The following is a 14,772-nucleotide window of genomic DNA, read 5'->3' on the forward strand; positions in this document are numbered from 1 at the left end:
AGATCTATGGGGATAGTCTGGCTTCTTATAATAACGGCAGAAGCCTAAAGAAGTAAAGGGGAGGATCGTTTTGGATCACTCCAAAATAAATCCATGCATAAAATAAAATAAAAAAATCTACACTTAAGAGGTAGCTAAATTTATGTTATAGAAAGAAAGCAGTCACCTTCTGTCCATCAGGCAAGGCAAGAGCAGGCTCTGGAAGGAACAGGAGGAGCAGCTCCCCTGAGGACATCAGCAAGAGCACCCGGCTGGGATGGGTCTCACTCCCTTTCCCAGCCCTAATAATACATCCCCATGCCCCAGCTGCCCTCTCCCATCCTTTCATATGCTCTAGCTTACTTCAGCCTATGACACCTGCTTCATCCTGACTGCAGGAAGGGCTTACTCCACATCCCAGAAGAGACTGAAAGCACTGGTCGTTATTATGCAGGGCAACTTGCACGCTGTCATGTTTTCCCCCCCTTTTGTTTCCCAAATCAACCACCCCAGATCCCTTCCTCCCCAGCTCTGCTCTCCACAGTGCCAGGCCACACACAGCCCCATCTCTGTACCAGAAGACTTAGAAACTCCCACATCCTCTGGAGTGAGCTGGTATGGCACCGAAAGGCTTTCAGGGGAGACTTCTGAGGAAAAACTGCTCCTTAATAGCAGAGTGACACGAAGCCACCAGCAGCACAACACCCATGAGGGCGAGAGCCCCACAAACCACCGCTGAAAGACCACCGGGCCAGTCAGAGTGCTAGGCTGCTCAACCCACCTTTTGTGAGAGACTGGGTACTTTTTTCGATTCAAAAAACCCAACATTAACACTAAAACGGGGACCTCATCCGGTCCCCGCCTGAGGGCTCCAGCCCCCCCCGCCCCAAAATGGCTGCCAGGAAGCGCCCCGAGGGGCTTTGTCCTGGCGGCGCCAAGATGGCGGCGCTTCAGAGGACTACACTTCCCAAAAGACCGCGCGCCATTGTCCCGCCGCAGCGCTCAGCCCCCGACCGGGCACGCCCAGCACCCCCTGTGGCAATTAACGGCAATTAAATGACCCTCCCCGTCCAGCTGCTGGGCTTTGTTTTTTCCTCCCATCTATAAAACAATGCTCGGAATTTTTAATAGCTGTAAGCTGAGTGTTTTCTGGGAAACTGGCGCTGGCGGATCCCGCCGCGGCGTGCGCCGGTGCTCCTCCGTGTGCCTCACCTCATTAAATGTGTTTCCTCTCCCCCCACCCCGAAATCAAATATTTGCCTCCTCTCCTGTGGCCTGCAAGTACTACTGCAGCAAGGTAGCTGCACAGGCACTTTTTTTGTCTGGTCCCATTGATTTTAACAGTTAAAAACACAGAAGTCCTGAGCCTGGGAGCTGGTTTAAGGAGCTGGGGTCAGGCAGTGACTTAACAGTGCTGCTGAACATGAAGAAATGGCATTAAAAACTAATAAGCCACATTAATGATCGTCATGGCTTGCACTTCCCGTTGCCCTCCTTTGCTGTGGGTTTGCTGGCTCAGCCCTGGCTGAGGGCAGCGGGTTGTTGCAGGGATTTGTGCCGGTGGTGAAACCTCAGGTGCCACTGCAGGGCCAGTGCCAGTGCCGGTGTATTGCAGACCAGTGACCACAAACCAGCGCTGAAGTGCCCCGGAAACACCCAGGGTCCAGGCAGCCGCCACCATGCTGCAGCTGCCTCTCTGGCACAGCCGTGATGGTCTCCACTAACTTTCTTTGGAGCAATGTGCACCTTTAATAATTCTCTTCAGCTGGCTGTGACCTGGTGGTCCAGCTCCTATGCTGCTCCTGTGAGTTCAACCAGTTTGCTGCGTTTTATGGCTCCTGTGGAGCTTCCCTCCCTCAGTCACACCGTCACTGGCATCCTGTCTCCAGACTGCACCCTCCATGGCTGTACCAGTTTCACCCTGCCATCTGCCACGAGGGGTGGATGTGCCACAGGCCTTGTTTTGTAGTTCTTTTTTCAGAAGGAGCAGGTTTTGGAGCACAGCTTTGGAGACACATCGGGTGGGGGAGAAAGGAAGGGGAGAAGGACTGCGTCAGCCCTGGCTGAGCTTGCACAGGTGGGAACTTGCCAGACACAAGATCGTGCATGCTTCTCCCCAGGACTACAGCTGCACATAGCCTTAGGTGCATGTTTTGTGGCCTTTTCATAATTTCTGATTATTGAGAGGAACAGAGGTGACTTTGCAGCTCCAGCCAGCTCACCAGCCACAAGCTTGGGCACGCTCAGAATAAGGGCTGGGGAAGCGAACATTGAGCAAGACTCTTTTGCCTTTGTATTTCTACTGTAGCACAACTCTTGAGCCACATTTAGAAAAGGGACAGCAAGGAACGTGTCACTCTGTGTAGCCCTTCAACCAGGTACATTCCCTTCTTCCCTTCCCTGCTTCACAAACTGAAGAGAAGTACCTGAAGAATTCACCCTGGTCTCTCAGTAATGATAATCCTGTCACTCCCACAGCCTCTGGCTTTCATTAACTTGGGAAAGAGCGAGCAAGCAAGAGAGAAAGAAGAGCCCTCCAGACCATTTTTTATCCCCAGGCAGGCAGGAGGGTGCTATAAGGAGTTCCTTTGTTTTCCCTTTTCTTTCAGAGGGACTTTTTGGGCCTAGTAAGGCTTGGCGAGGTCGGGTGTGTAAATATGAGAGGATACCAGAAGGAAATGAAGCTGGATTGTTCTAGAGTGTGCTCATTTCTTTGGCAGCACTCTGCATGGGAAGCGTGTCACAGCAGGCATTTTACAGACCGGGGGCGGTTGGACCTGTGGCCTGACGTCTGGCAGGTCTTAGTATTTTCTGTGCTCTCCATCCCTACTCCTTTTTTATTGCTCAGAATTAGCTGGGGCCCACACCATGACCCATTTTGCTATCTAGGAAAAGCAGGCACTCACATCCCCATTTTCTCCCACCAGCTCCTGCTCCATTCTGAACTCCTGGTGATAAAAGATCCCCTTCCTCTCTCTCACACTGAGTGAGCTCCAACTCCTCCTCATGTGCAAAGCTGCACGTGGCAAGGCTAGAAATGTTCCAAAGCAGAAGGAAGCTGCTGAAAATCCCTTTGCCAAATTTATTTTGGTTTCTTAATGTAAGTATCTCCTAAGAGTGCATTCCCCTCTTGGAGATTTTCTGTTCTAGAAACTACATACCATGGTGTATCATGAGCAGTGTGCTGCAGCAAAGGTGACACTAGAATGAATATCAAACTTGTCTCTTCCTGGCATTTCCTTTTAAATGACAGAATCTGTAAACCCTCACATCTCATTGCATTGCTTTTCTTTGTGGGTTCTGCCTCTGGGACTCTCTCCCAGAGTGAAGGGTACAGCAGGGCAGTAACAATCTGTAATACCCTAGTTCTGATGCATTCCCATTAAATACCCATTGCTTGCCACAGATGAAGACAAGGTACTGAGCCAGATGTTAACCAAAATGGTTGATCTACAACTCTTCCTGTGCTCAGATCCAAGGGGAATTTACCTCTTTTCTGAAATAATCCTGGTTATCTGCATTTTCCAGGAAGGTCTTAAACACCTGAGATGCTCAATTTGACACTGTTTTGAATGGGATGGCAGAATTCACTCGGCACCTGACACACACACCTGCTTGGGAAGCCTGTGTCGCTGCCAGTATCTGGTACACCAGAAGAAAGCAAATCCCATCCCCTATGCATGTTAGAATTCCTGGCTAATACAGGGTGGAGTGGAGAGGATGCCAGAAGAGGAGGAACGAGCAGCCCTTATTACAAGACTCTGGCTGTGTTGCCTTTGCTCACGAGATCCATTCTATAGCAGAGAAGGATTTGCCTTCAGACCAAAGGACAATCATCTGTACCGACCATCCCCTTTGCCATTACCAGTCCGTTTCTGAGCACACAGAAAGCTGCCAGCTCTTCCTTGCCATTAGATGGCAATGTAGATCCACAAATCCTCTTTTTAACTCGAGCCCCTGGAAAACCATCTTGCTGCTGGTGGGGTGAATGGCTGGTAGAACCTCACATCTCTTTCTGCCTACCTCACCTTCTAAGACTGAGGGAGCCTGGATTTGTTTTGCCTGTAAATGATTTGAGCTGGCTGCCTGGGATGCCAGCTCCTCTGGAGTGCATGAGTGCTCACCCTCTGTCTCCACCCAGGCCCTCTTTTTGTGCACAGAGGTTTATTTTTTTGCTCTTCCAGCAATTAATTAATTTGTCTTGTTTTGCTGTTACAGGACATTTTGCTGTCTTCTTTGTTTCCCAGCTCAGGACCTGGCAGGCGAGTGAGTCATGGGCTGCTGCAGGCCAAACCCCAGAGGATACAGACTTCTTCTAGGGTCATGAATCTCCCATCTGGGAAGTTATAAAGAACTGCAGTGAGAAATAACTCTGACTGCAAAATGCTTTCTCCCATACCCATTTTTCAGCTTTTCCATTGTCTGCACTTGACTGGTTCATTTAACAAGTGCGTTCCTGGGGTTTTTTTTTCCTTCATATTTCCTTTTCCACCAGAAAATGTCACCAACTCACATCCAACTTTTGCTCAGAAAACTTGCAGGTTCATTTGTGTTCCAAGACCAAGCAAGTTTGCTCCTTCAAAGCTGAATATACATAGGTTCTTTTATTTTTTTCTGGAGCCTGTTTAAAGATCAGTCCCATGCCAAACAGTCTACCAGCTCCCAGTAATGCAATATTGATGCTGGGCAGCTAGCCAGGGAAGTTGCAGGGTCTTTTGGAGTCTGATGCTGATACCAAGCCAGACAGATCCTGCTGCAGTACCTTCAGCAATGTCAGTGGCAGAAATCCTCATTTGTACCAAAAAGAAAGAAACTGGGATCAACTCCCCTTTTTTAGACATCTTTTTTTAAAAAAGTGAATCTGTTCTGCTGTGGGAGCAGATGGTGAGCTCCTGACTGTTGTCTAGAACAGGGCAGGATGACAGGGACATTTTCCCCTGTGCCAGGCAAGGATGGAAAATCATATCTGGGAATTCAGTGGGACAGAGAGGCCCTTTTGCCTTGGGAGCACAGGACCCTACAGCTTGACAGGCAGATTACAGGACGGGGTCGGCACAGAGACTGTCACTGCCCCTCATCACTCACACCTCCCAGAGATGTTAACATCTGCACCTTCCAGCTTTTCTGGATTTTAAATGGTCTAAACAATGAGGATTTTGCCCTGATCCCCAGGAGAAGTGCTCCTCCACCACAGAAAGGCTCTCTCTATTCCTGGTGTGCAAGAAGTTAATAGCATTCCTAAGCTCTCTTGCAGATGTGAGCAGTGTGCTGCAGATAAGTTCTATCAGGAGAAAGCCCTATTGCTTGGGCTTACATATTTTGTGCTTATCCACTGGACTCTAAAAAAGCTGTTGCATTTAATTACCCATTTTTCAAAGCCTTTATTAATCATTTATTAGCTCTTTGTTCATTTGCTGCAGATGTAACTTGACATATAAAGTGAGCCCAGTCATTTTATAACCAAGCACATCTCAGGAGGAGGAGAGCACTGGGTGATAGGAAAGGTCTTACTCATCTTACTTATCTGTAAAGCACTTGGCACCTGGTCGTACAGCTCTTGCTGGGGCCTCTGTGTACATCAGGAGTATAAATACTGGTGCCTGGAGCTGCCCCATCACCCCAGATATCTGGGCTGTGGAATGAATTAGGTGGCAGGCTGTGTATTGGACTGGAGATTTCTAACCTTAAGTTATCGCTGGCCAAACTCACCATTTGTCCTGCACATCCATTCCCTCCCAGTGAGTGAACCTTTCCCAGCACCCAGTGTGGGGTTCAGAGCTCACAGTGCTGCAGCCTCCCCTCTGCACCACCAGTTAACAGAGCAGGGGGACAATCACAGGGCAGAGAACGTGCCCATCAGCAGCACCTCACACACAGCCCCTCTTCAGTACCCAGTGCAGGTATTGCATGGCCAATCTGACAAAGGCACTCACCCCTCACACTTCAGCTCTTGCTGTCTGTCTGCTCCCAAACACAAACTCACCCCAAACAAACAGCAGAGGAAAATCTTTAGTGTTCAGCACTACTGGCCACAGGTCACAGAGCTTCATGAACCAGCCAAATATCTCCCCTGCCTGAAACACCAGCACTGTGAGAATGGTTTCACCAGAGACTTACAGGTTCTGCCAGGGGAATCAGGATCAAATGTTCCCCAGATGCTGCAATTTCCCTATGACTGCTACCAGGAAATAAGGAAACCTTCATTTCCTTATAGAGCAACGTCCCACTTCTCTGTTGTCCTCTGCAAGGAGAACAGCACAGCAAGCAGCAAAACTACAGCACTGCCAAAAAAACCCCAAACAAAAGGTGCCTGAGAACTGAGTATCTCTATTCTGGCATCATAAGAAGACATTACAAGGCCCAGCATCATCTCAACCAGCTTGAGACATCTTAATGAAGCACATCTTAATTTAGGCAGGTGTTTCTCTGAGGAAGGAAGGTTTGAGAACAGAAGAAACATCATTTTATAAATGCTGTTGCTTTATTTTATTCCCCCTCCTCAGAAAACCCCCCATAGCCCACCTGGGTTTTAAATTGCTTTTCAGGCTTTGCTAATGAATGTTTCTCTGAATGTTTGCATGTCTTCTGTTTGCCCTCAATATGGGGAAAAGCTTAAGTCAATAAGTTTTTATTTGATTTGTAAATAATGCCAGAGTGACACATTATCACAGATTCTCAGAACTCTGGCTCCATGTCTTGTCCTCTAGATACGACGTGCCAGAGACATTGCCCAAGTAGGCTGCAAGGAGCAGGGTAAGGGATGGAGGTTAAAATAACTTGGAGGAAAGACCACCTAGAACTTCATCCTGTGCCTCTGTTTAGCCCACAAACCGTCAGGACCTGGTGAAATAATTGCTTTGGACAGATAATAAAACATCCTCCAGCAAAACTAAGGTACTTAATATACTGCCCAAGTCAATTTCCCTTATTCCTGCTGTCCTCTTGCTTTTAATAATGGTTTAATGAAAAATTCAAAATTAATTGGAACTGGCATTAGACATTCACGTGTTCCAGTGAGGGTTTCACTGCTTCAATATTTCATAAGCTGACTTCACTGCTCTGCTTCTTATCCTGGCTTTCACAGGCTAGACTATCATCTCTCCTCCCAAAACGAGAGGTCCTGTTATGGGCAGATGGGGGGTGGGTACATGACAAAAGTTTGCAGCCCCATCCCAGGCAAAGAAATAACCAGAATAGCTGTTCTGTGTGCTTTCCTCCTGCCACCATCCCCCCTTTCTACGTAATGATATGCATCTGAGCCCAGAGTGGAAAGAGCTGTCCTAAAAATAACCAGGAGCCGTCTGAAAGGTGTCTGAGGGAGGTATTTGGCAGCTGTCAGGCTGTCACGTATGTGAGAAGGATGGAGCTGATGGACTCGCTGACACCAGACGGGCTCTGCTGAAATGAGAGTGCCTTATGCTTCCCTTGGCACTGGCTGGGCAAATTCTGTTGGCCAGAGCCATCAGACCTTGGTGTGTCTGGGGCCTGATCCAGTCCTGGCTGCCGTCAATGAGAGCCTGCCCTTGGATGGCCGTGGGAGTTGGATCAGACCTCTGCTTTACCCCTGAGGCTCTGGGGTTACACCAGGGATGAATTTTGGCTCCCCCAAGTGAATGTCACCCCAATGGAGAAGGATACACCAGGCCCCAAGCTTGAGAGTTTCTGTAGGACTCTGAAAAGGATCCCTCTTGCTGAGATCCCTGCACAGGGCGACCAGAGCCCAGCCTTTGCCATTTTTTTCCTTAAGATCTCTGCACCAATTTGTGCCTCAGTTTCTCCTTCTCTAATAGGGTCCTGGCATCCTGTCTTCAAGAAGGTAGAAGACATATCTGTAGACACAGGCATTTTATAATGCTTCCAGACCATGACTGTGCTAGAAGCTGTTCCTGTTCCCCACAAGGTGTTCACTGGACACGTGTTACACCATACAGCAGTGGTGAGCAAACAGAAAAACGAAGGCATGGCATGACTCATGTCAAACCTTTGCAGCAACTCAGTGGCAGAGTGAGGGCCCAAGAATCCCAGTCCCCACCAAAACAATCATACCTTCATGGTGATGGCATCAGGAAAGAAAACTTTGCTAGCAGAAGCTTGGGTTCTTCTCAAGTGCACAGGGAAATCTCCGCTGCCTGTAGTGTAACTGGGGATATTTGCTGCTGCTCTTGGCAGAGGCAGTGTGCTGGGGAAGGAAAAGAAGGGAGGTGTGAAGACAGGGTGGAAGCCTCCTGGTTTCTCAGTGGGAGAGGGGACACCTCTCTTGTTCTCAATGGGAGCTGACTGCTGCCATATCTGAAAATCTGTCAGCTGGTTTTGTTATCTAAGAGGGAAGAGCAGCCCCTCTTTAGCAAAGAGCAGACTCTGAAGTCAGCTATCTTGCAGTGCTTTGGTCTGAAAATACTGGTCTGTGTTGAGAAGAATGGACAAGGGAATTAATTCCCATAATATGGGCTCCAGGAAATTACCTACAAGATAAGAGAGTGCCTTGGTCCTTCTGAGAGAAAGAAAAAAAAGGGGAAAGAAAGAAAAAGAGACTTCCTTATCTTGATGATGTTTGCTCTAAAGAATCATCTTGTGACTGCCAGAGTGTGCCTTGCAGGATCATTCAATTACAGCTGGCTCCCTCAGCTGGCACCCCATCCTTCCCTTCCCTTCCCCTGTGTTTACCAAAGGGTTGCTCCTTCCTCTGGGCATCCTGAGGCCGCTGTTGCTGCCTGTTTGTGTGGTGCCTGCAGCCCCGTGGTGCTGCCTCTGCTCACGTGTTCCTGCAGGATACGACCAGCCCTTCAATTAGGTTGGGATCTGAAAGGAAATCAAGATGATGAAGAGTGAGGAGCACGTGTGAGTCAGTATCAGATAGCTGATGGTATAACAAGCAGTGGGTGAGTCCTACCCCTTTTCTGGGGGGGTCCCAGCCTGTTTGCCTGCAATAACTATACAGCTCTCCCAGGGGAAACTGCACTAATGAGGGGTGTCCACACCAGCCAGGCTCTGTGACTTCCTCAGGGTGCTCGGGCTCTCCCCCCATGAGGAGAGTCACTCTGCAGAGTACTTTTCTTCATTAAAATGGCCATGTTAAATAGCTGTGAGGTTCCTACTTTGTTGAACTGATCTACCCCACAGCTGGCAGCTTGTAGAGCAGCAGACAGGAGGTTGCTAAACCCATTCATTTCTCACATGCACCCATGTTTCTAATGGCTGTGGAGATCCAGCTTTAAAGTCCTCTGAGAGCCACTGGAATGAAGAGCACTTTGTGAGGACGTTGTAATTACCACGGGATTCAGGGGTGTGTGGAAATGATTCATGGGGACGTTTCCAGCAGGCTCTCAGAGCCAGGTGAGCTCTTCCCTGGAATGTGAAGCACGCAGCAGGGCAACTGGGAGGAACAGGTTTGGCAGGACGTTTTAAGGTGTTCAGGCAGACAGCCTCTTCAGAGCCACATCCCTGCTTCACGGCCTCCCAGCTGGATGTTCCTCCCTGCCACGAGCTGTGAGGGATGGACACGCTGCGAAGGAGCCTTTCTCGCTGGAAGAGGTACCACATCAAGGTGCATCTGGCTGACGAGGACCTGATGATGCCCCTGACAGTCAGGCCCAGAGACACGGTGATGGACCTGCGGGCTCACTTAGTCCGGGAGGGCGTCACGTCCTGGAAGAAGACATTTTATTACAACTCCAGGCAGCTGGAGGAGCACGAGACTCTCAAAGAAGCCAACATCCAGAACGGCTCTGTCCTGCTTCTTGTCAGCAATAAAAGGTAGGCAAGGAAAGAGCTTGTCTGCTGTGGGGGTGGTGCAAAGGAAGGGGAACGGTCTGCGTACCACAGCCCTTTGGGACACCTTCCCTCTGGGGTTTGCAGAAGGCAGATCAGGAACTCAAACCCTGCCGTTTAGAGCAGGCAGACTGAGATTCAGCTCTTCAGCTCCAGACATGCTGTGGTGTGAAAGAAAGGGGTTAAGAGGAGGAGGGAACCTGGGTGATGCTCTCTGCCCTGCCTCTGACCAGGTCTCACTTTCCTGACTATGTGGCCAAGCACAGAGGGAGAGAGAAGATGTGCAAGAAGGGGGCAAGGGCGAGGGTGTGATGAGGGGGGTGCTCTGGGAGCCTCTCCCTTGGCCTCATTCTTTCTTGTCCTGCCTGGCTCTCACCGTTTCTTTCGAGTAGATACTCTCTGGAAGTATTTGGGGGTGGTTCAGTCCTGCTTTGATGGGGAAGAGCTGTGAGCTGCCAGCTTACAGCAGAGCACAGAGCGTGCTGGACAGAGGCGGCAGGAAGCTGCAGCTTCCCAAAGTGCGGCCAGATTGCGGCAGAGAGTACGGGGAGAGCAGAGACTTCCCAGCCAGCCGGTCCAGGGGACATCAGTCAGGGCAGGCATTGTGTTCCAGTGGGAATGAGAGCAGAGATAATGGTCCTGAGACCCCCTGGCCCATGGGGGAGCTCAGATTTGGTGGGGTGAATTGATGCCCCCCTGCGCTGCCTGTCCGAATGCCTGGTCGTTGCTGCCAGCACGATTAACTCTGTGAAGCCTTTGGGGGTACTGGGCAGAAGAGGTGCAGAGCAGAGCACAGGTGTATTGTGTCTAATCCAGCTTTCTAAATCCTGAGCCCTCTGAGTTACGTGTCTATGCTGATCAGAGTTTCCTCTGCAAAAAAAAACCTGCACTAAAGACTTCAGTTCCTGATTACATGCCACATACTGGAATGGTCCTATTTTCCAGTCCAGAGGCAGCTTGAAATCTCACACAAAGAAGATTTAATAAAGCATTTCCTTTCAGAGCTCAGCCAGACACAAGAGATTTCACATCGCTCAGCTAACTGCAAACCCCAAGTCACCCACGGCCCCTTTCCTCCAACATCTCATTTCAGCTCTCTGATTAACTTGGCTCAGCTCCTCCTTTTCACCTTGTTTTTAATGGCAAGAGCATTTCTATTTGTTGTTGTTCCCAGTGTTTATTTTCCTAAATTGTACAGCCTGAATTTTCAAGAGTAAAGGAGGATTCCAGGGGGCTCAGTCAATGGAGTGCCCATACTGATGCTCTTTTGACAGGTGCCCCATTTCTGTACCACCACCTTCCCACATGCTGCAGGACCAGGGCATGGCCCCATCAGTGCAAAACTCACCTAGTGTGCAGAGTTCAGGGTGTCTCCCTGAAGTCACTACCTGTTTTTGAACATGTAGAGCCTTGTGCTGAAAGCTCCAGCTCAATTTTTGGGAGTGCAGGAAAAAAGGAGCAAGGTTTTTAATATTTTTCTCCTTGAATTTCATCAAAACATACCTGGCTCTTAAATAAGCACCTCTGTCCAGTCTCTTCTGCCTTTTCCCATAGCTGGGGGCTTTGTAGGGGTTGGACAGTCTCTCCCTGAGTTCTTGGAGATGAAGGGTTGTTGGGTTGTGACAGCCTCAGTGTTTTTCATGGCACAAGTGGTCAGTGCCCAGGTACTGGGGTTACATCTCTCTGCAGGCTCACGGGGGTGACAGAGCTATTGTATTTCTCAGACCTGTTCCTCTGTGGTCTGGCAGTCATCACCCTGCTGGGGACAGAGTCCTGGGCTGAGCACCACCTCTGTGACTCAGCACCTTGCCAGGTCCCCAGCATGCAGAGAGGAGACTGGTTTTTAGAGGGCTCACTCTATCACTTAAACCAGGAGTTCAGAAATACAGAGCAGGAGGAGCAGACACTACCTTGTGACTGAGGTTACAGCACCATGATGAGCCTATTTGGTCAGATCTTCAGGTATTATGAATCCCTGTTGCTCCAGTAGTGGCTGTGGAGCCATGCTGGTCTGCATCAGCTGGGTAGCAGCACACAGCCTTGGGGAACAGGAGAAAAAGCCTGCACAGCGTTGGGACTGTCTCAGAGGCACAGGAGCAGAGAGGAACAGAGAACGTGGTGTTGGGTTTGGCCAGCAGCCCTGAGGATTTAAGAGTTGGTTTTAGTACTTCACCAATTCAGTGAAGTATGGACCCTCTCCATCAAAGGTCAGCATCTGCTTCTTAAGCTCTCCCTGAAAATCTTGGTGTCTCCTAATCTTTTGTACTGAGGTGCCAGCCAAGCAGAGCTATATTAATTCCAGAAGTGGAGCTGCTCCCATTGCCAAGGTCTGCAGCTCAGTGTCGTGCCTATAAATATTAATGGTCACTCTGTATGCTCTGTGTTCCTACAAGGGGCTCATGGGACAGTTTACTGTGAACCAGAGAAAACATGAAAATGACCCTATTTTTCATCCCTCCCCCCCCTTAATGCCTTTGTAGATAATTGGCATTTAGCAAAGGCCAAGTCAGCATTTCCACTTCTTGCTCATGTTTTCTGGGGTTTATAACTTAGTCATAAAAATGCACTTAAGGCTGCAGCTTGGCAGGAGAGGGATCAGTGTACCAGCTGAGGCTGGAAATTTATTTGGACCTCAGTGATCAAAAGTTCGAGCAAGCCATTCTGGAGTTCACTCAACATGACCTCTCACCCTGGGCACACACAGGGGCAGCCCAGAACTGGGAATATCACATCCACTGAGGATGCAATTCCCCCTGTGCAGAGCTTGTTAATCACCTCACTGCTGCACTGATGGGGACTGTAATCTTGTAGCAGGAGAAGCTGAGCAAAGAACACGCTGAAAACCAGTTTCTGCCCTAGAGAGCTACACATTACAATGACAGGGTTTGCAAGTGGGTAGAACAAGCAAAGCAAGGCCTGAAATGTGAACAAACAAGCAGAGAGAACCCTCCCAGCCCCCAGCTCGGTGGCCCCGGGACAGCCTGTGGTGCTCAGGCCAGCAGTACCCAACACAAGGAGACCACCAGCAAGTCTCGACATGAAAAGAGCAACCAAGCAGCACAGATGCAGGAGCAGCCACAAGGCAGGCAGCAGGCTGTCCCAAATCCCCCAGGCCAGATCAGGCCTGGCGCTGCGGACCACGCCACGGCAGAACCTGTTTGGCTGGCTCTGGGCCCCAGCACCGCCTCCAGAGCCAGGCAGCTGCTGGGCTGGTCTGGTGGTGATGTGGGAGTTCCTGAAACTGGCACCTCTCCCCAAATTTTGTCTGTCCCAGAGAGCCACCTGGGTGTTCTCTGTGAGCTGCAGAGCACCAGCAGCGCTGGACGGGGGCGTGTGGCATCCCCCCTCCTTGTTGGGAATTGATGTCAGGTGGAGGGCTGCTCTCTGCTGAACTGGTGAATCCTCCACTTAACCCACAAGCTGTTTCAATAGAGGGTGGAAACGGGTGATGTAGAGCAATTCCTAGAGTGCCTGTCACAGGGGGTTCCTAAGGCTGCACAGCTGCATCTGGACATGGTGTAAGAACAACCACACTGACAGAGTCATTGGGTTTCAGGCCCCTTTCTTGCACAATCCCCTCTAGTAGCCCTTCAGTCAGGTAAGGTCTGTACTAACAACTCAATCCATACCATGACTGCTCCCTGTTTGGATGCTGGAGCATTGCACTGGCCTTGTGGCCCAGTCCAGATGCATTTCAGGAGCTAGCACGGGCCAGGGACTGTTCCTTACAGGCTCTCTGGATGTGACCACGCAGGTCTGGAGGGTCAGGAATTCAATCTGAGAACACTGGCCATTCTGTGCCAGCTGTCCTCAGTGCAGAAGACAGTCCAGGGCACGTTTAATTTACTGGCACAGACTCAGGCACAGCACATGGGACCCCCTTGGTCTGTTAGATGCTGAGGTTCAGCGAGGCCAAGCAGCTATTGTCATCATCTGTGGCTCGCCTGGATAATGGAGTTCAACAAGTCACTGGTGAATAGGTTAAATGAAGTGGGGGCCAGCACTGAGTTTAGCAGCAGTCTATTAGCTGGGATCTCTTGGTGTTGATGTTCTGGCCTGGAGCCACCACAAAACATCTCTCTTGGGGCATTAGCAGTTACCATAACAACTCACCTAGGAACAACTGACAGCTCCAAGAGCAGACCAAGGTCCCACGTCACGTAAGCACCACTCTTAGGTCAAGATAAGTGTCTGACGTGTTCCCTCTTCCACAATCCAGCCTCAGTGTCCCTGGCGAGTGCCAGTGCTTGTACAAGCTCTGATATGCTTGGGACCCTGCTTTAGCATTCAGAGGCTGTCCAGCACAGCTTTCCAAAGGTCCATCCACTCAAGGCACTACCTCCTGGCAGAGTAACAAACCCATCCATCTTTGGGGAATCCAACTAATTCCCTTATTGGCATTCAGTGTGCCCTCTCCGCTTTTTGGCCTGAGATGGAAGCTGTGCCCGAGCCCTGGCATAGGAACTACGACTGAGCCACTTGTACAAGGTCTGTTTTAGCTGATGCTAAGAACAACTGCCTGTGTTTGACTCCCATGAGGATCTAAGGATCAGTGTTTGCCACAGACACTCTGCAAGGGCTCACTCCAGGATTATATTACTCCATTTTCCAGTCACCCCTTCTCACTCTTGCTGGAGCTGCCTGAGCAGCAGTCACCAAGCACAGCAGATGATGCTGGATCTCTAGAAAGAGAAACCAGAAAGATAATGGGATCTACACAGTGTGACCCTGCACAGAAAGCTGATGTTACAGCCCAGATGTGAATTCAGGCCCTTATGCTGTGTTTCTGTGTGATTCTGTGACACCAGCTCCTCACACTGACCTTCCAGCTCCTGGGGTTACTCAGCAATTACTCCTCAGCATGGAGGGAGACTTTGCCCTCCCATCCAACTACTCCAGACTTGCCCTGTTAAGCTCAGGCCTAGCAGCAGGCTCCAAGGCATCTCACGGTAGGATAACGATCCTTTAAATAGCACTGGGAGTCTCTCTTCTCAGGGAGAACTAATTAAGTTCCTCAGCACATGC

The 14,772-nt window shown here is 49.9% G+C and overlaps 1 protein-coding gene across 1 annotated transcript; it reads left to right on the forward strand.

Moving 5' to 3' along the window:
• Window positions 1–9,472: 9,472 nt before the first annotated feature.
• TINCR (TINCR ubiquitin domain containing) lies at window positions 9,473–9,736 on the forward strand (the record flags this gene model as incomplete). The annotated part of the gene is made up of 1 exon (XM_084276297.1): window positions 9,473–9,736. The coding sequence occupies one exon, from the start codon at window positions 9,473–9,475 to the stop codon at window positions 9,734–9,736; it is 264 nt and encodes an 87-aa protein (XP_084132423.1).
• Between the last annotated feature and the right edge of the window lie 5,036 nt (window positions 9,737–14,772).

This window comes from Gallinula chloropus (assembly GCF_964237585.1).
Source record: "Gallinula chloropus genome assembly, chromosome: 28".
Taxonomy (NCBI): Eukaryota; Metazoa; Chordata; class Aves; order Gruiformes; family Rallidae; genus Gallinula; species Gallinula chloropus.